The sequence below is a fragment of the Scatophagus argus genome, chromosome 8 (assembly GCF_020382885.2).
Source record: "Scatophagus argus isolate fScaArg1 chromosome 8, fScaArg1.pri, whole genome shotgun sequence".
Classification (NCBI taxonomy): Eukaryota; Metazoa; Chordata; class Actinopteri; family Scatophagidae; genus Scatophagus; species Scatophagus argus.
The window spans coordinates 7,360,408-7,384,337 of record NC_058500.1 but is presented as its reverse complement, the minus strand read 5'-3'; the positions used below and the strand labels follow the sequence as shown (position 1 = coordinate 7,384,337).

At 41.5% G+C, this 23,930-nt stretch overlaps 2 protein-coding genes across 4 annotated transcripts in view; one reads left to right on the top strand and one right to left on the bottom strand.

The window, feature by feature from the left end:
* Positions 1-266: 266 nt before the first annotated feature.
* LOC124063131 (voltage-dependent L-type calcium channel subunit beta-4-like) lies at positions 267-17,156 on the bottom strand. Of its 3 annotated transcripts, XR_006844061.1 has the most exons (15): positions 16,817-17,156; positions 15,919-16,011; positions 8,570-8,689; positions 7,627-7,749; positions 7,423-7,538; positions 7,255-7,334; positions 7,113-7,132; positions 6,476-6,553; positions 5,881-5,939; positions 5,673-5,773; positions 5,431-5,582; positions 5,256-5,351; positions 4,439-4,609; positions 2,571-3,093; positions 267-2,018 (listed from the first exon to the last, which is right to left on the bottom strand). XR_006844061.1 is itself a non-coding variant. In XM_046396469.1 (14 exons), exons 1-14 carry the CDS (start codon positions 16,895-16,897, stop codon positions 2,662-2,664), a joined length of 1,722 nt encoding a protein of 573 aa, XP_046252425.1. In that variant the 5' UTR covers positions 16,898-17,156; the 3' UTR covers positions 267-2,661. The 3 variants fall into 3 exon arrangements, 2 of the variants coding, with proteins under 2 accessions (XP_046252425.1, XP_046252426.1); XM_046396469.1 differs by having other exon boundaries at positions 267-3,093; XM_046396470.1 differs by lacking the exons at positions 267-2,018; positions 2,571-3,093 and adding an exon at positions 4,172-4,217 and having other exon boundaries at positions 16,817-17,154.
* Positions 17,157-22,490: 5,334 nt separating this feature from the next.
* LOC124063315 (adenylate cyclase type 6-like) overlaps positions 22,491-23,930 on the top strand; it is a 32,424-nt gene continuing 30,984 nt past the window's right edge. The window contains exon 1 of the mRNA XM_046396838.1: positions 22,491-22,754. The gene's annotated coding sequence lies outside the window, so the exon portion shown is untranslated. The remainder of the gene's footprint in view (positions 22,755-23,930) is intronic.

Below are 23,930 nucleotides of genomic sequence, written 5' to 3'. Positions count from 1 at the left end.
TTTCGTTATTAAATTCCTGCTTTAACAATAATGACATTATTATTTGACAAACCTGAACTTGACACTAGATGAAAACTTGAAAAAGGATTGCAAATGTTATCAAAATTAATCCTAGAAGCGAGCATAAATGTCTGTATCAAATGTTACAGCAATCCATCCAAGAGTTGTTTTTCGCTGCAAACCACAAACTCGAAGTGATTAGGATTTAGTTCAGGGCGAGTTTATAATTGTGTGTTAAAGGCTGACACAAAAAGGACACAAAACAGTTAAAAGTACATAAAATGTCATGTTTATTTTTGTTTAAGTCATATTTTACTTAGCATTGTAAATCTATTTTCAAATAGAAAGCATTCTATACAGCATCAGGCAGGAAATGTCTCACTTTTTACACACTTGCTGTCTCTTTTGATAAATAGAGGGAAGAGGCGTGTTGGATCACGCTAGCACGCTGTGGTAGTCTGGTGGATACACGGTTATATTTAGTGCAGTTATTGCATTACAAAGCAACCATCCCCAAAAAAAAGTAGTGCAATTTTTTTTTTTCTACTCACACAAAAGAGGAAGTCCAGATGGTCTAAGGCGTTGAAAGTTTTTCAATGTTAGGCTAGTATTGCATACAGAATAAGACAGAGTAAAACTAAATCATAACCCTTGTAAAAATTGTGCTTCATAAATTGAAAAACCTCAACTGCTTTATCAGTTGCTAAATTGGTCCGCTTTGAAAAACGTACTCTGCCAAAATATAATGAAAATAGCTACTTTGTCAACTAAGACATGCGGGGCTTTAATAATTCACTCATTCCCTTTTGTCACAAATTAAACAAAAATTGTAGGCCTGATCTGGGAAAGGGACAATTTTTAGTGAGAGACTTTTGAAAGTGCGTCAACCAGAGTCAAGCTAATGTGGAGAAAAATGTCCCCAATATTAAGGTTTGTGGATAAATAAACTGATGCATTCTGATTTTTAGTAATCATGTGAGGAGTGAGTAGCCCCAAGGACAAGACTATCACTACAAGACAACAAGGAGGATCAAAATCAATGCATTACTAAAATACTTAACTGTAAAAGGAAACAGATTTTCATGCAACACTTGCATAGATTTTTTTTTTCTTCTTTTTTTTTCCCAATCATGCTGATTTTTTTTTTCTCTTCAAAATATACAGAACACTAGATAGAGAGATACCTGTGAGACATGGAAGCAGTAAACCAGTAATTCCTAAAGCCGGCTGTTAACGGTATCGACACAGTGCGTGAACAGAAGCAGGTCGCTGCTCGTCAGCATCACGTCCCAACTCATCATCGGCTCATGGACTAATAATGGTGCAGGAACAGAATAACATCGTGTCATGGGTGCTACGAGTCCTTCAGGAGCACGACATCTGGAACATGAATTTGAGCACGATGACTGTGTAGAACTTTACACCTGAGGATCTGCCTTGGTAAAAACCTAATCGACTGTAAAACTGCAGTACACAAACCAATGTTTGGCAAAGACGTACGAGGGGTGAGAGGGGTGTTAGAAACCGTGGATGCTACAATCAGTAACGTGCTACAATCGAATTACAGGGCGATCGGTTGGGTCGGAGACACCGGGTGGTGCTTGGAGGTGCAAAAGGCATGCAAGCTTACATTCTCTGAAGCCTGGATCTGAAGAGGAGCTGCGGCGGTGCAGCGTGTGCTTGACATATGTGGATGATTTGATGTAAACAAGCAGTTTGGCAAATCATTCGTCCTTTAAAAGATAACATTCCGTTTCTCAGTTGTGTTTACATTCTCTGTGCCTGTTTTAAGATTTCTAGAGGTGTTAAAGAGAGTGATTGTGCAACAGCAAAGACAAGCGATGCCCAGAACTTACTTACTGCACTGTACTGTGACACTGACGCTGTACTGCAGTTTCATACTGCTTACTTACATTGTGACCATTCAGACTCAGTCTTATTGACCCTGCATGTTTCCCTCCTGCAATTCACCGTCTTCAGAGTACAAAATGACTGAACACATGAATGGCAACATTTCTCTGAAACAACAAACAAGTTCATATTAACAAAATCAAACAAATATAGTAGCAATGAAACAAAACCAGGATGCCCATTCAGTATATACATTGTAATCAAATGCATTCCTATTTCCCATAAATGGATTCAACAGTAGACATTCCTACATTAGTTTATCCGTAAAGATCATTCAGTTCCTGTTCTGACATTAATGTGCAAATAGTCTTAAAATAATTATACTCATACATGCAATAGTAAAGATAGTTTAAAAGTCTTAGGAATTTTAAGGCCAGTATATGAGACATCCTACAATAGAGAAACCTTCGGCAAAGCAGCTAAAGTTTGAGTTTGCGTACAGCTGGTAGCCTGAAACCTTTCTGCTGCAAAGGTTAGTAGCCCTGTTGACTTTTATCTGAATGTGGAGAAGTCATTACATCCCCTTGGTTTAGATAAACTGGGAATCTGGAAGTGTGCAACTGGAAATACTTTAAAAATAAACATTTTGTCTGCTTAATAAACTGGACATCTGTTTCTGTTAGTTTCCGATTAAAGTCTGGAGCTGATTTTGGGGCAACCTTTTGTTTGGGAAGCTATGACGGTCGGAGGACTCGGGGTGATCTCGGTGCTGATCTGGAGGCCGGGGGAGGGGCCCCCCCCCCTCGTTCCTCAGTAGGTGTCTCGGGGCCAGGGGCGGCTGCGCTGACGATTGTTCCTCTGGTTGTGACCCTGCTGAGCTTCGCGTTGGAGCAACCTGTCCTGTGACTCGTGCCCGTTGGCACTGTGGGCACTACCTGTGTGCCCACGGTGAGGGGGGTACATGTCCCTGTATGTACGAGCATGGCAGGGTGAGGCATACTCATCCTCCTCTTCTTCCTCCTCCTCTTCTTCTTCTTCTTCCTCCTCGTCATCCTCCTCACCCGCCCTGTGGCACGGACTCCCCCTCCGACCACGAGACAGAGAGTCGCTGGCTTCGTCAGATGGCATAAGACTGTCCTGCTCCAAGGGGGAGTGGGCCTCCTCGCCTGCCTCCTCCTCCTCCTCCTCCTCCTCCTCACCATCCAAGCCCACCACCTCACGAGGCTGCGGCTGGTTTTTGTTCTGGTTCCGGAGAGTTGGAATAGCCATGGAGGAGGAAAAATGAAAGAAAGAGTCTGGAACCTGGACAATATCTCAAAGTAGCTTCTGGTAACTTTACTTTTGAGCAACAGTTTGTCATGGACAGCAAACACAGAGGCTTGACAAAATAATGCAAACACTATATCAAGAAAGACTTTGAAGGAAAATGGACACTAAAACAGTGTGTGCACTGAATGTGCTACAGGCTATTGCAATTGTTCCTCAAAACCACCAACACATCTTTTCCTACAAATGAGAATAAATCTACAGTCCTCGAATTTGTGTAAAAATGTGATTCAAAGTTCAAGTGAAGCTAATGTGAGGCTTCAGCTGTTCATCGATTGCCATCTCTCACACTGGAATCACTTTAAGAAGGGATTTCTTTAATTTAATAAGCAATATTTTAAAAAATGGCCCATAAAATCTAACTATGATTCCAGTGTGCTCTTGTATCGAAATTGTATTTTATTTTTATTTTTTTTTTGTAAAGAGCATCAATCCCAAAAAGGCTTTGCAGATGTGCACGACTACTCTTACTTTTTAAAAGTAAAACATTTCTAAAACTTTTGAAGGTGTTAATAATTGCTGTGCAGAGGGGCAGCAGTGTTGGTAAAGTCTCTTCAAAATCCTTTTAATCAAAGTGTTTACAGTGTTTTGTCTGTGTATGTACAGATTAATACTACAGACACCCAACAAAAGTAATGCCAGTGAAACAGGTCACCATTCACAAAGCATGCTTGGAAAAGGATCAATGCCGATTGAAAATAGGAAAGAATAGCCAAGTTTTGACATTTCATAGAAATTTTTAAACACAAATGTTTTCAATTATGGTATTGAACTGAAACTGCTTTGTGAATTTTCTCCCAGAATGCTTGTGGAGCTGTGATTCACCTGAGACCGTCAACTAAAGGAAAGGAGGCAGGATGCAGTGAGGGAAAAAGACGGCACCTTTTCTATGGCGAGACCTGAATTAACAAAGTGCTGTTCATTCACCGTCTCAGGGGATTGTTGGGGTTGAGAGTGCAAATATATATATTTGTATATAAACCCTACTACTCACCCCATTTTGTAAGCGATCATTCAATTAATTCCTGTGTTTCAGAAAACTGCAAAAATGTTAAGCATGGATGTGTGAGAGGACAGACAAGACAACTGGAGACAATCAAAATAAAAACAAAGGAGTGACAATCTGAGATGAAGAGTTGGTAAGGACAGGGACAACATACAAGATGTTCAAAACAGCATCCCTACTTAAGAGTCTTAAAACAGCATTAAAACAGTATTGTCACGCTCTCCTGCTTTAAAAACAGACAAAAACAAAACTCACCTGTAGGCTAGAGATGGCAGAGGGTGGGGTCATCAGACTCTGCTCCAGTAAGGGGTTAAGGGGGGTGTTGCCGGGAAGGTGAGTAGCACGCCAGTAGACCTCCAGGTATTCAGCCAAATGCTCACATGCATCTTCCAGCTGGTTCTCATCCAAAATGACATCAAACATATCCTACGAGTGAACAAAAAGAAAGTGAAACATCAAGGGTCCCGTGGAATTCCATCATTTCACCTTCATCTGACAAAATTAAGTTTGACTGGAAAGATTAAAGTTATGCGCACACACACACACACACACACACACACACACACATACATATATATATACACAAAGGTTCAAACACGAGGGCTGAGGGGTAGTGAGTGTCAGAGTCTCTATTCAGGATCCAGTATGTAGAATATTAGCATGTTAATGTTAGCATGCTAACACTGATATGGTGGTAGCTAATAACGTGTAGCTAAGGCTAATGGAAATGTCATTAGTTTCGCAGATATTTGGTCATATGCTGTAGACAAGCACTGAACAAATTTTGTCCTGATGATGGCGCTGGATGTAAAGTTAAGGGGATCAAAGTTATGAAATGGCAGCACTAAAGGAAAAGTCAAGGGATCACAAAAGTCAAAAGGCTTCATCTTCTGGGCACCATGCACACATGAATATAATTTAAAGGCATGTAAGTTGTTATATATGTTATATATAGAGAGAGATATTTAAGTGTGGACTGCACACTTTTCTTCCTCTTCTCCACTTTTAAATGTGACTTGTTCATATAAGATGACCAAACATTCTAGCAGCGGAAAGAAATCCATCCACTCACAGGGGGGCACTGAGAGAGTTTGTCTGCAGCCATCATCTGAACATTCAGGTGCTTGCTCTGAGACTTCCCCCTGGATTTGATAAGCCTCTGGAGCACCTGAAAAAGGTAAAGATGAAGGTCAGGGCTGATGAAGCAGTCTGAATCCAACTTTCGTGACTGAGGTCAGCTATTATACCTTTGGTGAGGAAACTTTAACGTAGACGATGATGGGTGCGAGGGACGTTTTGGCTAGCTGTGCAGGATGGTTGATGGTGTCCGCGTCCAAAATCACCAGCTGCAGGGTTTTGGCGAGCTCAAATATCCTCTCAATCTCACTCTGAACCTCCGCTGTAGACACATTAGATTTTGTTTAAAGTTTAAACTCATTCCATCTTTGTATCAAAAGATTGTTTTTCCTGCTGATATTAGCATGGTCACCTAGGCTGGAGCGAGTGTTGGATCTCTCCATTATGGGCCTTTTGTTGAGGACGGATCTCTTGGCTAAAGACAGGTCGGCAGTTACACGGGTGATTGAGATTCTGCCAACAGTCACGAGTACAGAGAGGAAAAAAAAATGCAGTCAAACCAGACTTAGTAAAATCCCAACTTTCCAAATTTACATAAGTTTTTCTGTAATTTTACTGACCTTCCCTCAAATCTGTGTTTTAGGAAGTCAAAAAGAGCTTTCTGCATCATATCTGTCACCTGGAGAAAGTATGAGATGAAAGAAAGAAAGAAGAAAACAGACTTGTTTAAACAGACAGGACACAAACTTACCTGTTAAAGGTCAATCTAAGCAGATCGTGTAATTAAATAAATGTAGTGGGGAAAAAAATGCATGGAAATGTAACACAGTAAACTGTAAAATGTAATCCAGAAACAGTAAACAGTAAACTACTCCAACAGGTACAAGTAACATCTAACGCTCAGCATCAACAATACTCCATCTATTTGCCTTTCTTCCAGGCCTTGGGCTCCATCAGACGTTGCTACTAAGGTATGATGATATAATAAAATTTTGACACAAAGTTTTAAAATATCACGCCACAGTCATATTCTTAATAAATTAAACGTGTTAAGTTTTGATGTTCTACATAAACAGTACACTACGTCTAACCACATTGAGAACAACTAGAAACCGGAGTTAAATTCCTTGTGAACTTAAACACACACGCAAACAAATTTAATGACGAAAAAGTCTTTTTCTGTGTGTGCTGGAGGTGAAACGGGGAGAGTCTGACCTCATAGCCCTTCAGCGATGGTCCCACGAGGACCACCGGCCTCATGGAGGGCACCACGTCGTAGGGAGGGACGTGTTCCTGCAGGACACAGGGGACAACCGGGGGAGAGGGATGAGGAACAGGGAGAGCGTGGGTGAGAAATGAAGGCCGCTGGGATTGTTAGTTATGAAAAACCAAAACACACAACACAACGGGGTTTCTGTGGTGTTCACCAAACTGAGGGCATAATTACTAATTCATTTATATCACGTAGCATTAATACCTTTTTCACACTCAAAGAATTATGGAATACCAGTAGGGGCAATAATGCCTTTATTTATGTACGTACATTTAAGTATACGAGTTTAATGACATGTACATCACATTTTTGTCAGTAATTTTCAGCTTAGTTATAGTAGTATAGAAGCATACAATTAATTAATTCATTTGAACAGGACCAAGACAAGCAGGATGAAAACTGATGGGTGGATTAACCAAGTAGGAAACAATTAAATAATTAAATTACATAAAATGAACATTTAATGCCGTTTCTTAAAGAATTTTCAAGCACATTTCTCGATAATGTCCCTTAAAGTTAAAAGTCTAAACTTATGTATTACGAGCACGTGCTGCATCATCATAAAGCGCAAAAACCTACCTGTTTTTGCTTCTGTTTGGCTTGTGAAAAAAGGAAAATAACAATCAAATGAGAGGAAATGAGATAGAAGACAGCAGAGGGCAAAGTTGGATTTTGTTCCAGGAAATAAAAAAAAAATAAGAGAAAGGTTTGTAGTACTTACATTCACCTGCAGATGGCGGCGTGGTCCTCCAACTACCAGTCACCATGTCCCCTAAACTAGAGGAGTTACCCCCTGTTTTTCTGCAAAAACAGCAACACAAAATGATGAAAACTTATATTGTAGAGACGAGTCCTCAGGGAAGCTTGATACTCTTCACAGTCCACTGACCTTTGTTTCTGCTCTTGTTTGAGTCTCATTGCCTCCAGTCGTAGAGGGCTGGGGATGAAGGTGATGTCTGCTCCTTCTTTTACTAGCCGACCGATCCACCAGTCATTATTGTACTTCTGTTAAGTTCGGTACAACAACATATGTCTGTCTTGTGTTATTATCATGGTCGGGGTTCACTATCATAAACAACAAATAACCACTCACTTCTTTGATGTGCAGGAAGTCTTTGGCATCGAAATTGACTGCAGCTCCTTGGACGGGACAGTCCTCATCCAGAGCTCCACAGTAACTCACATTTGTCTTTACTGCAAACGCGACAGGTTTGGACTGTAACAATAATAAATAAGAATAAAAAGATCGCCATATATCATTAACTAAATATCATTAGATTGTCATGTATGAGTACAGTGAGAAACTTGTTGTCCTCACTTCGTAACTATTTTTACAAAAGGAGAACAGTGGAGTGACGGAGAGCTTCATCACATGGGAAACTCAATATCAGCAAAAGCAATGAGCTTGTGGTGGACTACAAATCTTCATATATGGATGTTACCCCACAGAGGATACAAACATTGATTCTTCACACGCAGTTTGTAAATGTATGTATATTGTGTCGGATGTAATGAAGTTACTTCTAGGTGTGGTCGACAATGGAAGGCACGTAAGGTCACAGCGATCTTTGACCACCAAAATCTAATCAGTTCAGCCTTGAGTCCAAGTGGATGTTTGTGCCAATTTTAAAGAAATTCCCTGAAAGCGTTACCAGGATCTCGTGTTTACAGGAATTGGATAGATGTGCTGGACGGAGGGACAACCTGCAAACTTAATGCTTTCAGCCGGTGCGGAGGCATGAAAACCTGGGCTGTGCCAACTGTGTCGGCCTATTTACACACAAACTAGCCAACCTGCAGCTTCGTCATGTGCCTCCGACTGCTCGGCCCACTTTAGGTTTTGTGACAGGAAAACTCGGAGGATTCAGCCCTTAATAAAAACTTTGGCACGCGCTGCTGAGCCAGGCACATTTAAATAGAATATCGAGGGAAGAAAATGCAATTACTTTCAGCTTTTGTAGGATCTGATGACTTCACCTTTACAAACTTTGACTTAGAAAACTGTATGTAGTAGCATGAACTGCTATACGACGTACCTTAGCTCTGTCGAGCTGCAGTTGTGCCTGGCGCTCGGCTTCACGCCGATACGCCTCGCGGTCCTCCTCTGCTGACAGGTCTGAATCCGACGGTCTACTGGTGTACGAATCAGCTGACCCCTGTCAGGAGATAGGCGGAGGTGAACATGGTGGGGATATAACTTGTGCTATTGGAATGAATAATTTCATACCATACATTCAGATCATCTAGTCATGCCGAGATTATCGAGGCACATCGCTATGAGGTTAGAAAGGTAGATCTGCTGTTTCACTTCATACTTTCAAGGTACTGCTTTGATCTGTTTTTCTGTTCCTCAGACTTTGTGTGCAGGTGTGCATGCAAATATGTGTCCGTATTCATGAACACACTCATGTGTGAGCCCTGTGTGTATCCACAACACAATGCTTTGCTCTCCCACACCAGCCATATTCTGGTAGACCAAATATAGCACAAAGAAGGCAACTGCTTCCTCTTCTCTCCTGCTTGGCCCCAATCCATTCCATCATCCCCCACAGTGCAGCACATATACATCCTTTATTCCACTGTTTATTCTCCATGGACATCCCCTCATTAGCAAAATATACACTGGCTATCATGTTTCATTGTATACAGTTTAAGTACATATCCCAGGGACGGATAGTACATTAAGCTGCAACAGATAAAACACACAAACAGACATTTTACGCAAAGTGAAATGGTGAAAATCGTTTGACGCTTGCTTCTGGCTTTTATTTGAAACTGTAAGCCAATTCCTGCGACTATTCTCTCAAATGTCCATATACTGTAGCTGGTCATGAAAATAACGGTTAGCAGCCATGAGATTTCCAAAGAGAGAAACATGTAAAAGGTGAAGAATATGAAGTAGTGCTCTAGATGCAGTTTTTAGACTGTGCGTGTGCGCGCGTGCATGTGTGTGTGTGAGTGAGTGTGTGTACGTATCAGTGTTTATCTGTGAACTCTCCTATATTTGGTATCTACTTGGCTCCTCTGTAGGAACTCAGTCCTGAATCTGTCAGGAAAGAAAATGCTGCAGCGAAAACAAATCCAACTCAGGCAAGAGAGAGAGAGAGAGAAAGGGAGAGAGAGAGAGAGAGAGAGAGAGAGAAAGAGAGAGAGAGGGGGGGGGGGGGGAGAGACACACGAGACAAACAAAAGATAAAAAGAACAGAAGAAGTGACAAATTAGACAGACAAAAAAACATTCACATAAAATCTCTCGCACGTAACTCCAGTGTCCGTCATCACAGTCATATACACTGAAACAATCACTCATGTTCTTGCAAACAAAACCACATGTAAAGAAACAAACAAACAAAAAACAAACAGTGCATAATACAGTTTTCACGTTGGTTTTCCTCTCCCAGAGTGCAGTGACTTAGCCCTGGTCATCCATCTTGCCAACATATACAAATGAATCCTCTGGAGGACCAATTAGCAACAGCACAACAAAAAGAAATTCAGGCTCAAAATACAAAAAAAAGTCCCCAGACATGAAAAACATCCACCACCTTTGCTTTCCCTGCCCTTCAGAATGCATATACATAATCCAAAATAAATGTATATCTACAATACCACCGAGTCCCAGAGAGACGGCGAGCGAACACCTCTCCTCCTTTATTTTTTTTGTGTATGTCTCTATGTTAGATAACCAGATCTGATATCTAGCACTCACAAGCTCTGCAAGGCAACACTGCACCAGCGCCAGAGCAGCACCGAGAGAGAAAAGGGGGGTGAGGAAGAACGGGATAGATAGAATGAGATACAGAGAAGGGGGGTGGGGGGGGGGGTGAATATCGTTGACAAGATATACTGAAAAGAGAAGGATGTTTACGAGGACGGAGAGTGAGTGAAGGATGGCTGGAGAGACCAGAGCGGTATAAACGATTTATACGACGAGATAAAAGCGAGGCTATCTCGAGGGGAAGATGAGATTAGAACATAATAAAATGCCATGAAGGAGTGCAGTGAGACCTAGATATCCATCCTCAAACACGGGGAAACACGGCGGGAGGGAGGGAGGGGGGGGGGGGGTAGCAAAAGGACCGTGACCACGAGAGACAGAGACACACAGATAGAGACGGTCAAAGAGAGTTGCGTACCTGGCTGATTAGGAGGACAGCGCTAGAGCCTGATAAAGACATGAATCTGAATTTTCTTACTGTAACGGCTTCCCTGTCTTCACTGGGAATGCACTCAAACACACACAGACATGAAAGTGGAATAAATATGTTGGTGGGCGCACGGGAAAGGCGTTATGTCAGGGAGCTGTTAAATGATGTTAGAACACAGAGAGCTGCCTAAGCTGTGATTGCTATTCATTATTAATGTTTGGACATGAAGCTATGGACCTCTGCTGGACACTCCCTGTCCTGGCTACCTGTCTAAAAAATAATAATCTTACCATTAATACAACTGAACAAAATTCAATGCATTTTGCAGGTGGAGCTAAGCTGCAATGCAGCGCGTCTTTATTGTCTAGTCTGAGGATGTCTTTTGCTGCTAATGTCCCTGTCTGTGGGGGCTAAATTTAACTCGGTTCCTTCCTATTCCGTTTCTGTGATTACTCTTTACACACTGCAACACTGATGGCCCCAAATCCACAGGGAGGGGCCAACAAGGAATTGTGTCATCCAGCTAGTCCAGTCCTCAAAAGGGGCCAAGTCAACCTACAGTCCAGGGACAGAACAGCAGGGAATTTCAGCATTCATTTTACCATGATTTGACACTGAAATGTATTCTCATTCTCTTGTAGTTACATGTTTAGAGATGGCTTCACCATCGGCCACGTTCTTAAGTTGTAGGTTTTCTGATGTTGTTAAATCTGCATTAACTGATTGTTGAGCCACTTGGAGGCAGCACAGCTCACCGTAAACACAACACATTTAGCATATTATCACTTTATAAAGTTAACAGGTTGAATGTGTTAACAAGCAGACAGTTGTTTATTTACCCATCCAGCTGACAGATTTACGCTGCCATTTCATATTTGTGTTCACCTGTGGAATCAAAGTCAAGAAGTCCAATATTTATTCTACTTTAAGCTCTGATTTGATTTTGCCCTCTACCAACTCCTGAGAAAATTATGCATCTCTTTAGCTGCTAAATGCTCCACTATGCTCATCAGCTTGTCTCTAAATGTGTCATTTGATGCTGAGCATTAGTGCACAGTGACTTTATCAGGGTGTGTTTCTCAACACAGACTGTACTTAGAAACTTTACTGAATGTAAGAACCGCCAATTTTTGTTATCAAAAAAATATTTATTGGAGAATCAAAGAGAACTTTAACCTAACTGAACAAAACAATATTTGCCGTTTTTCCTTTGATTGCCAGGGACAGATCTAGGTTGTCATGCTGTCAGTCGCTCAGTTTGATCTCAGTGTGAAACTTTAGACCGTCATGCAGCAGAATTCTGTTTAAAATCCTCTATGTTGCAGTGCCTGCAGTGTGACTTTCTAGACAGTTTCCGGATTATTTGAAAAAAAAGTTCACACACTATACAAACACACACACTGGCACACTAATGAGCATCAACACCGAGACATCCTCAGAGACATTTTCTGCTGCACAGTTCAAGAGGAGTGTGACATGTTAAGAACGGTGGGCAGGTACTGCTCAGTTTGAACAACAACCAGCAAAGACTTTGTCCAGTCAGGGACAGAATCAGTTCATACTGATGTCTGAATAATTGAACAACATCAAAACCGAGTCTGGTAAAGCTGGAAACGTCTTTACAATGACTATGATAACATGCTGATGTTTATCAGGTTCATCACGTTCATCGTGAGACCAAAGTACTGGTCCTGATGATGGTATCAAATGAACTACAGCATCATCAACATTATTACAATTCATCCTCTTGGGATCTTGAACGTTTGCAGTAAATTTAACGGAAATTCATCCAACAGTCGTTGAGATATCTCAGTCTGGATCAAAAAGTTTTGGACCAAAAGGCTGATAGCCATCCGTAGAGCCTTCCATTCAGGATAAGGTACCAGGATGGAAGAAAGAAATGGAAAAATCTACTACCTGACTTAAAAAATGGCTGGTACATTTAGGATGCATGATGTTTAATAAATTGATTAAAAACACAAAACTACACTATATATATGAAATAATGTACACTAAAATGCATGCTAAGGCTAAAATCAAAATTTTCTGGCTTTATATGCAGGAAGGAGATTCTGCACAAAAGCACAATATATTATTCAGGAGGCTGAAACACCTTTCCCCCAGAGCAAAAAAAAAAGAGAGAAAAAGACAGAAAGTAAAAAGAAAGAAAGAAATTGCAAGCTCCAGCGATTTGGAAATTCAGCGGCCAAATATCCAGTTTCAAAAAGTGTTTGATTAACTGTGCGGTCGTAATTCAATGTCAGCAAGTTACGCATGCACAGCGCTCCCTGATACACAAAGCAATAAATCACGCTGTGGATACATCAATATCAAAGTCAAGATCAGGCGGACTGTATGTTAAACTGATCAATCACAAGACTCGTCGAGGAACCGCGAAGAGTGCACATGGGGTGACGGGAATCAAAAAGTAAAGCAGGTGAGGGAAGACAAAAGCACCGTTGAAGATGGGAGGCGAGGCGAAGGAAGAAGACAAAGGAAAAGAGACGGAGGACAATATGGGGACGGCAACAATACGGTGGAAATGCCACAGAGAGATGTCGGGGAGACAGGAGGAGTTTCAGACAGGGAGAAGAAGAAGAAGAAGAAGAAGAAGGAGCTGACTGTGTCCGAAGTTGTTTGTACTTACTCTGTTGATGTGGTGATGCTGCTGTTGCCGGGCCCTCCCTCTCTATACACTACATGCTGTAAAATGCAGACAGACTGTACCGTATCCCATCCCCTAACCAGGGATGACCTGCACTGGAGCAGACACCAGCAACACCTTCTTTTCTCTTGTAACCCCACCTCATCCCATTCCAACACACACACACACACACACACACGGCAACAACCAACGCAGCCTTTGCGTCACTTGATCAAACCACCTCTCTAAATTTACATCACATTCTCAGTTATTTGACATGCACAGGTTGAGGGGGAAACTGAGAAGAAAGTGCTGCTGCAAACACGCAGCTCAACATTTCTCCTCCTGTTTCAAAGCCTCGTGTCCTACATATAACACATATATCCACACTTATGGCAGAATACAGCTTATTGTATCCTGCTGCAGAAATGAGTCATACTCCACTGCTCCTCCATAGACACCCCACCCCTTTCACAGACAAGAAACTATCTGTGCTGTGAAATTTACTCCTTCTGCATTAAACACTTTGTCATATCACCTATAGGGGGGGTGTTGTGTGTGCGGAGAGAAGGTAATGATTGAAACGAAACCAAAAGGCGCTCGTGTGAACAATGAACCCACACATCACATCGCTCGAGGCCTTCAAAACGAGCATCATGAATATTTTAAACCGTGCAATATTCTCAGGAAATCTTGAGATCGTCATTAAGCACCAACACCCCCCCACCCCCAGATCAGGATAACTAATGTCCCCCTCTCGAAGAAGATGTCTGCTCAGCCCTTTCTTTTCCTCTCGGTTACACTGCTCCACATTCCCTCCCTCCAGTGGTGCTTTGCATGAAACAGGAGGTATTTTGAATGTTTGCAGGTGTCCAACAAATGACTCTCTGAAAGGAAAGGAATATCATGCGTCTATCCCTTAAAACCGTATGAGTTTTTATTTGTTTTAATGAGGTGCTTCACAGTCTTTATTTTCAGTTACGTTTTGACCAGTGCTGCAACAATTGCAAGTTAGCCGGCACTTGTTTTGAGTCATTTCTTCATGTTTATTCATTCCAGCTTCTCAAATATGAGGATTGGCTGCTTGTTTCTATCATACATCATTTATTTTTTGTTTCCGGAAAATAGGTCAGACTAACAAACAAGCAATTCGAGAACGTGAGCTTTGAGAAGTTGTGATGGGCATTTTAATCAGGAAAACAATCAGCAGCTTAATCAATGAAAATAATACTGCTGAAAAAAAAATCAATAATTGCATTGAACAAAAGCAGATTTCTGGGGTGCTTAAATGTTATTTCATGAGGACTTCAGTAACTATTTTACTTTATTTCATATGCTTCAGTTGGACACAAGCGTCATCATCGTTTTGCTTTTATTTATTTTGTAAAGCTTCCGTTATTTTGAATAGAAATTGAGTTGAATATTGAACATATCAACAGTTGCTGAAGGGCTGCAACAAACTCTCCACTGTAGAGAAATGTCAGAAAATTACCAAATATATCACACGTTCCCAGAGCCCAAGATGAAGGTTTGAAGGTGCGCTTGAAAAATTTATATATATTTAATTTAGAAGTGAAACTGTTTGTCGAGTAACACTTAAGGGTTTCAATTAATCTCATCTACTAATCTGCTGGTTACTTTGATAATTAACTGATTAATTGTTTGGTCTATAAATGTCAGAAAACAGAGAAAAATCCCTTTTTCCTTTTTCCAAGACCAGGTTGACACCGTTAAATTGTCTATTTTGCACATCTAATGGTTTGGGATGAGCTTTGTGAAACCTCATGACTCCCCTCAACCTGACTGTACAGGGATCAAGTTCTCCCCTCTGCTGGACAGTTCGTGAAACTACAACCAGCTCTGATTTAACTCCCAGATCAAATACGCCAGAAACAAGCACATGGAGGTAAACTGTTTTGACTACACCACATCAAATCTGCTGATCAAAGTGACAAAGGAATACCTGACAAAGTGACAAAAGCACTTTAGAGAATCTGAAGCTCAGAAATCTCTTTTGCTTTTTTTTCCAATTAGAGATTGTCTTAAATAACACCAAATCTCCATCAAAGTCCTCTGTGCATGCTTGACCTGAAAACGTTAATTAAAAAAAAAAAAAAAAAAAAGTGGGCTGCGCTGGGGTTTTGATGTAACACATTAGCACTTTGAAGCATTTTGCTGCCCTCTGCTGGGCAAAGCAACAACTGGAACTCAGGAGACAGCTCTGAGGACAAAGATGCACAGCAGAAACGTCCACATCTTGGAACAACAAATGCCTTTCTGTAACTACTGTGAGGCCAGAAGAGAAACATTGACTCCCAACCAATAACACCTAAAAAAATAACTACTGCAGCTGCTACCAAAGCGATGCAGAGACAGCTGTTCTGTTGACAAAAACATAAAACTGACAGCTTTTTTCAGACTTTAAAGCACAATTTTCCCAGATTTTACACAAGCATTCAGATCTCCCTTCACACTGACAATCAGTGTGACATTTGGCCTGAGATTGTGGTGCAGCAAGGCATCATCCCTGCAGTAGTCCACAAAGGAGGCATAAATAAGGAAAGTGAAGCCAACAAATGACTGAGGTCTTTTACCTGCCGCTTGATGAAGCTGGATGTTGTGTCAGAGGACGTGCTGCCATCTGAGCGTTTGAAGCGGCTCTTGCGTTTAGGCAACTTCCTGTGCAACTGTGATGAAAGAGACACAAACAGGTAAGGGGAAAGAATCATAGATAGATAGATAGACAGATATATAGATAAATATATGGCATCAAACCAGCTTGGATTAGGATGATTTTAAAGGCTTTTCCTTCTAATTTTAACAACAAAGAAATGCTATAAAACTGCTGTGCACCAGCGCAGCGACAGGGTGCCAATGTCAGGATATATGTGAGGACTGAACAAATGTAGCTGCACATACTGGTGTGTGTGATGCAGACCGATTTCTTCAGGCCTCTTGTAACACAAAACATTCATAAGAAAGCGTGGATGTTGCAGTGTGTGTCTGTGCTGACAGGCCCTGTGGATTCAGGCTACAGGTGAGTCAGAGTCATGGTCTGCACACCAATGCAGCTCAGAATAACAGATCCAACTACGGTATTGATCTCTCTACATTAGTTTACATAAAGCATACCGGGAAATGCAATTAGCATGGATAATAAAACGCTGATGCAGAATCTATGATTGGCCGGATCCCAAATGGAGATCTTTTATGTGTGTGTGTGTGTTTGATGATAAGCATATGTGTGCTTGTTTCATGATCACACCCACTGGTTTAACACCGATCATGCATCAATCTGCAGTTTCATTGAAGGCGGAGGTGGAAAAGAAGAAAAAAACCCAAAAGTATCTCGCTGCCAAAACGCTGCCGCGACGCCTCAAATTGAACAACAAGTAGAAAGACGTAAAGCTAACCGTATTTCTCCTCCGCACTCGTTGGTGACAGTAGTTAGGTTAGATGTGTGGACGAAAGAGTAAAGTGTGTGGGTTTTACCTGAAAATAGTGCGACTGGGAGCCTGTTTCCACAGCAGACAGTGGGTCTACGGGCGATTTGGACATTTTGACTTGCACCATCTATTGAGAGCGCAGGGAGGCGGGATGCACACAGACATGGGTTACTGGAGGAAACAAGGGACACAAATTACATCTATATGCAGTAAAGACAGCGGGGAAGAGGTATGCTGGAGCGGAAATGTTGAGGAAAAGGCGACTGATATCCGAGCTCATCTGAGAGGGGCGGCTAGCTTATACTCCCGGGTAAAAACAAAATGTGTGTTACGTCGGTGGGGGGAATGTAGCTAAAGCGAGCAGGAAAAATACCGGAGCTAAAATAAACCGTTAGGACTGAAGCGTCATCGCTCGAGAAACCGTTCAGGTCCATACTAAGTGTGTGCCTCTGCCGGGGGTGTCCGCGGTGGCTTAACTGGTCCAAAAATCGATTCAAAGTGGGATTCAGGAATACAGTTTGAATCTTCGTTCTTCAGTTGGCTCGTTGCTTCGTATAAACACCGCGTTTCTTGTCATCTGGGCACAATATTTGTGTGTTAAATCTGGATTCGAGCAGGCAACCACTGTCAGCTATATGGGGAATATTCAAAGAGTGGATCTTTGAATTCATTTTATAGGGGAGATCAAGGTGAGCATTTTTGGTAACACAGGCACACACATTCACAGACATACAAACACAATTAAATTATCATTATGTACATTTTTTTTTATTGAAACATTTGACAAATTGTTTGTAAAACAATGTAGTTGTAGGCAAACGTAAGTGTTCAGTAGTGGGATGTATCTAATGTAAGTATTCAGGTCCTTTACTTAAGTAAAAGTACCAATACCACACTGTGAAAATGTTCCACAATTAAAAGTCCTGCATTCAAAAACTTACTTTAGTGAAGATACATAAATTATCACCAAAATGTAGCAAATTATAAAATATAAAAAGTAAGAGTACTGCAGACATTTTATTAATATATATCCATTAATTTTTTGGGATTTTGAAGTATCTAAGTTCAATTTTCTTAGTTTGCTTAGGTAAAATCTTTCACCATATGTGCGACAATGTAAGAAGAAACTCAAACTCAAGCAAAGATATGCCAAAAATATATTTAAAGACAGATTAGAAGCAAGAGAGTAAAAGCCAGAGAGCAATGACAGGTGTATTTTTCAGCTGTAAAATATGCCACTGAGGATCACTGACTCAAGTCATTATTGTATTGATCTTACAGCCCAAAATTAATGTTTTTTTCTCATTCTTATCACAACCTTATTTTCATCAGCAACATGCAGCAGTGAAGTAACTGTACACCACCAGACAAAATTAGCAAATCAAATATCTAACTACAGACCTAGATAATTCATTTTAATGTATTCTTGGAGCTTAAAGCAGGCAGAAGTTTGGACTTACATTCATCGTGTACAACACCAGATGGCCAGAAGATGGCACTGTTGCTCTGTGTCTGTTGGATCTAGGCAGTTAAATGTCCATGTTAGCGTTACAATACAAGAAGAAAAAGAAGAATCAGCTTTATTGACAGTATATATATTTTTACATACACACACTGAATTCATCTTCTGCATTTGACCCATCCTTAGTTGAACACACACGCAACACCCAGCAAATTACATGCAGTGAAACACACACAGGAGCAGTGGGCAGCATCAAGCGCCCAGGTAGCATATTGGAAGGTTAAGTGCCTTGCTCAAGGGCACATCAGCCGGCTAATGGAGGGGGGGAGCATTTTTGCATTAATGACTCCACCACACCCAAATTTTTCCTGGCCGTCCGGTGGGGTAATCGAACCGGTGACCCTCCAATCACAAGCCGCTTCTCCAACCTCTAGGCCACGGCTGCCCCCCAACGATGAGTTCTGCTGCCCCAAATGCTAATAAAATGTCTTAATTTATCTGTTCCCAACTTTAGCAGCGAGGTTGTAAAGAAGAGCAAATAAATAAAATCCAACTTCTGTCAGCGGAAAATAGTCTCGGTTATTTGTTTGTTAGCTACCAAAAAAGACCCCAGCTGAAGCGCTACTGCAGTAACTGAACTCGAGCCTAGCGTCTCCACTGGCTAAGCTAATCATTAAACCGCCTGTTTAGCGTCAGCAGCGTATACTAGTTTCACTCATGCTAGCGGTTTGTCTTTGCAAGCTAACTGTTAAACTGGGGTAAACACGCATCAGATCTACTGTATCAGTTTTAACAAATTAATTTACATCGATTGTCTTGTCACCTAACTGTTGGCCAGGCAGCATCTTACGTTCACAGATAACCACAGTGAATACAAAATTGGAGGATTAACAGCTGAATAGTAGGCTTAGCTGTTTATATTTGCTTGACCCCTACTGAACTATTATATTCATAGTCTGTTGTTAAACCTGAAGTGCTTGAACTTGTGCATTGAATTGCACGCATTTTCTGACTACCCTTTGCAGGTATTCCTCATATACCAGCAGGTTTTTGAGTTGTTTTCTTGATCTTGGCTGTTTATCTGTGATTGTGTAAACTGTGTAAAGTTGGAAAGAAAACAAAAAAGCCTTGAGCTACATTTGAGTTGTGTTCCGTGAACCTGATATTGGATCCAAGTTCAGCCACTGTTGTCCCTCCTTCTGTTAAGTTCATGTTGTTGTTTTTTTGCTGTCTGAATTACTGGACACACTAAAGGTGTGGGAAGTGATCCAGAGGTCTGGGATCAGGCCAGAGGTCTGGGATCAGGCTACCTTTTAGCCATCTTCCTGGGTAGCCAACCCCACCTGTTTGATCCAGCATCTTGGCAGGGCCCTGAACAGTCCAGCCTGTATTTAGGCATCTCCATGGATATATGCAAACAAACTCCCGAAGCAGGTTTCAAATGGAGTTGAAAGCAAACATAAATGTGTAACATACAAGTGTACAACAAGCAGCCACACAAAGATATCCAAGCAACAGCTGTGCATGCAAACTGGAAAAGCATATCTCAGATTTAATTTTGTGGCTCCACAGGAGACATACCTGTCCACTAGATGCCCTCAGTGAGTTTGGTTGCACTGTTGGTCACCTGATTGTTTTTATTTATTTATTTTTTTTTTTGCCTGCCACTTGCCTGCACACCTGTTGTCCATTTATTCATTATGTATATATATATAATGTATAAAATAAATATATAATATATAATGAGCAGTTTTTGGATCCATTTACTAGATTGTCCTTTGTTCCTCATTGCCAATGGAATGACAGCGTTGTGTATTCCCAACAGGTGTTTGTGGAGGAGTGAAACCAGGCTTTGTTGAGGTCAACTTCATGAAGTCAGCAGCAGTGCTTCTGTTTTCCTCTAACGTCTCGTAACTTTGCTATTCAGACACAGAGGACCAAATATTGTGAAAGCAGAAGCCTTCACAGTAGCATGAACAACGCCAAATCTTTTTTCTCTAAATATATGTACAGGAAGCAGCCCTATGTCAGTTTTATTTGGAAATATGTACCCTGTGAGTACCATTTATAGTAAAATAAAAGGAATTAAAACCTGATTTTTACAAAATGCTCTTCTACAATGCAACGTCACAAGACTTGCCATTGTTTATTTTGTGCAGAAATGGTGCACACCCTCAAACAAATTTGGAATTAATTAATTTAAAAAACCAAGGTGACATTCAGGGAGCCAGAGGGTTCAACTTATAGCTTACAGAATATAGACTATTATCCATTTTTGCAAGTTGTGCTTGTCCATTGTAAGCTATTCATTTTTGTTTGTTTAACACAGTTTTCAGCAGGAGGTTTATCACCTGTTACCTTTTGCAAACATGGTAATCTGATTTCGACACTGATAGTCAATCAGTAGACGTTTCTTAAAAACAAAGCCCTTCATTGAGCCTTGCTCAGTACCAAGAATTCACTGTAATTTTATGGTTTCTCAGTACTGATGGATTTGCTATAACTGAGACTTGTGTTATTTAGATTACTTTAAAAAGGAAAATTAAACATCTCATGATACTGTATCAACATACTCATTGTGGATCTAGTTATAGAAATAGACTATACTGAGCCACTGAGCCCAGACTTGAAAATGCAGGCTTTTAAGAAATAATAATAAAAGTACTTATTCTGGAAAAAGATATCCCCTGTGACTGATGTGTTGTTATATATGACCTTCATAGACTGTTGATACTGATGCATCAATTTGTTAGCGGTATTTTACTGCTGGAGCTGGTCACGGTGGAGCTTTAGCTACTTACACATTTAGGTACATTTAGTGGTGCCTAACTTAAGAGCTGGGCCCCTCCAAAGAACCACAAGATAAATCTGAGGGGTCATGGTATGATTAATACGAGAAGAAAGAAAGGAAAAAAGTTCTGCAGCAAATATTTTATGTCAATTTTTAGCTTTCTCTTGTGAAAATCTCATATTTTTACCTCCCTGAGCCCCAAACAGTTTTTTAATGAAGTTTCTCTCAAAGACATCTGAAAGTTTCAAATGGCCATAACTACACACAGTGCAGTATTTCTCTCTGAAATATACTGGAGTAGAAGTATTAAGTAGCGGAAATGAAAAATATTAAATACTAATGCAGAATTACCACAACATTGTACTTGGAACAAATGCAATTACTTTCCACCACTGCAAACCACTTCCTGATCACCTCTGCTGAATGTCGGCCTCACAAAGTCTCTGAACTCTCCACAGTAAATAAGACTGGTGGCGTTAGATGACTTAACCTTGCAGATGCGGACATCGTTGTGTTTCCTTATGAAACGTGTGCTGGAGCTCACAACTGGTGCTGTTTGACCGGCCGGGCTCGTCGCGGACACGACTTCACCTCTAGAGGGAGTGCCGAGTTACAAAAAGTGGGAATGAGAGAGTAGTGTGAGCAACGGCGCGCCTGGGCTGAGGAGAGCTGCGTCAAATTACGCAAAGTTGGATAGCATGATGGCGGAAGTAGATGGAATGCAGTTTCAAAGTAAAAGAGCTTAAGCGGCAATTGACAACGTTCGATACATACAGAATAGTCCTGGTGCAAGATTTTCAGATGGTATGGCTGAGTTTAGCTGTGGATAATAAATAACTTTCTGAAAACAAAACTGTCCATTGTTCAACTCTGACAGGAAAACATTTATTCCAAATACACAGATATGTTCCCTCTCACTCTCCATTTCTGTGTGTGTGTGTGTGTGTGTGTGTGAGTGAGTGGGTGTAATCCAATAAATAAAAACGAATTTCATCAATTATTTCATCATCTTTTATTTTTAATCCAGCATTTTTTTTTAATTATAAGCTAAGATCAATAATTAAATTAATAACTTCATTCCCAAATGGCCAGTTGAGGTTTTTACATTTCCATTTTTGGCTAGCTGTTTCTGTTTCTTTGTGCTAATGGGCGACTGACTGTAGACCTGTATTTAATGGAGAGACATGAAACTTCTGAAGTGGTTCAACTCCTCTATAAATCGACAAAAAATGCTGTTTATACTTTGGTTTTCAGATTGTGCTCTCTGTGCTTTCCCCAAGGTTTTAGTGGGTTCTTTGTGCTCAGCTGATTGGCTGTCGCCTTTAACCTTATGTGTAATGGCCAAACGTGTGAACTATCTTTACATTCTGTTATTTCTTTAAGTTTCAATGCAAAACTTTGTTTTAAAGGAGTACTTTTACATTGTAGTATGCACGCCTGCTGAGTGCGAGGCTTTTAACTTGAAATCATTAACCGGAAGTACGGTGTTTGTGATTCCATCGACTTGACAGCGGTGCTTGGAGCCGAGAGGGTCAGGGGGAGGAGAGGAAAGGGAGTGGAGCGAGAAGACGACAGGAGGAGATCCACCACAGGGTGACCAATTTAACCGGACCATCCTTGGACAGCTAGGCTACAAATGGTCCTCCACCCTGGCCGCCCAGACCGTCAACCAAACCGAATCGGATTGTCCGCTGCGGTCCTGTCGGGGAACAGAAACAGAAGATGATCACGGTGAGTCCGTCTTTCTGACTGTGACTGCTGCTGCTGCTGCTGCTGCACACTGCAGGCCGACATATATAATATATGTGCCCCTGTCACATAAACGTCTCCAACGCTGTTGCATTGAACCGCAGACGCCTCTGCCGCTTCGCTGTCAACACACAATTTCTGGCGGAGTGAATGACATAGCTGGCGACAGTTGCTGTAAGGCCTCCTCTCACTGTGGTGGTGGTGGTGGCAGAGGATACACGGTCAGTACATGTTTTCCACTGGCGGCCAATAACAACATCTCTGTGTGTGGGGGGGAAAAAAGGGATGAGCTGCATCACAGCACGTTTATGATTCTGATTACATCGTACAGTCCTGAGGGGTGTTAATGGGCTGCGTTCAGGGGCAGCATCCGATGATGATTTCTGATGACATGACTTCAAACTTAAACAGCTCTATTTAAACCATACTTAATTTAACCACACTGGCGCGCACACTCTGCGCACTGTGGCGAGCGTAAATGATTTTAGAGTATTATCCCCTGCTAGTCCTCCTTCCACTGACTGATGCTGAGGAATGTGCAGCAGCAGTAACGTGTATATAGCTGTTCATTTACCCAAGACCCGTGTTTGTCAATACACCAGTCCTTGCTTTGATGCAGGCTGAAGGACATTTGCATTAAAACAAATCGCGCACAGAGGCGTGTTTGTGTCTTAACTTGGACTACCGGACCCAACGGAATGGTTTTATGGTCCCCGCTATGGTTGTCACATAGGCCATGGTGTTATGTAACAAGAAGCCTACGCTGTATGAATGCGGGCCCTCACACACGGCCTGCCCGTGCATGGCATTTATACGCCGGATTGCAAACGTATCATCCGCACATGACGGAGACAGGACCGCAGAAAATGCAGGAATGTCCATTCAGCGCGTTGCACACCTTTGATTCCCCCTAATTGCTTGATCTATTTTCGCATCTGGATCATCTGGGTGACAAGTGAGCCACAGAGAGGGAGAGAAGAGATACGCGGATGCATGAAATGCTTCGGACTTGTCTAACTGGAACAATCCCGCAATGAATGACTTTATGCTCGCTGTTTGTGACTCTGTCCGGTTGAAAACGTCCCCTAGGAATAGTCAGTCACCCACCCACCCTCCTCACTCCCCCGCCGCTTTCCCATATCTGCTTCCCCTCCCCTT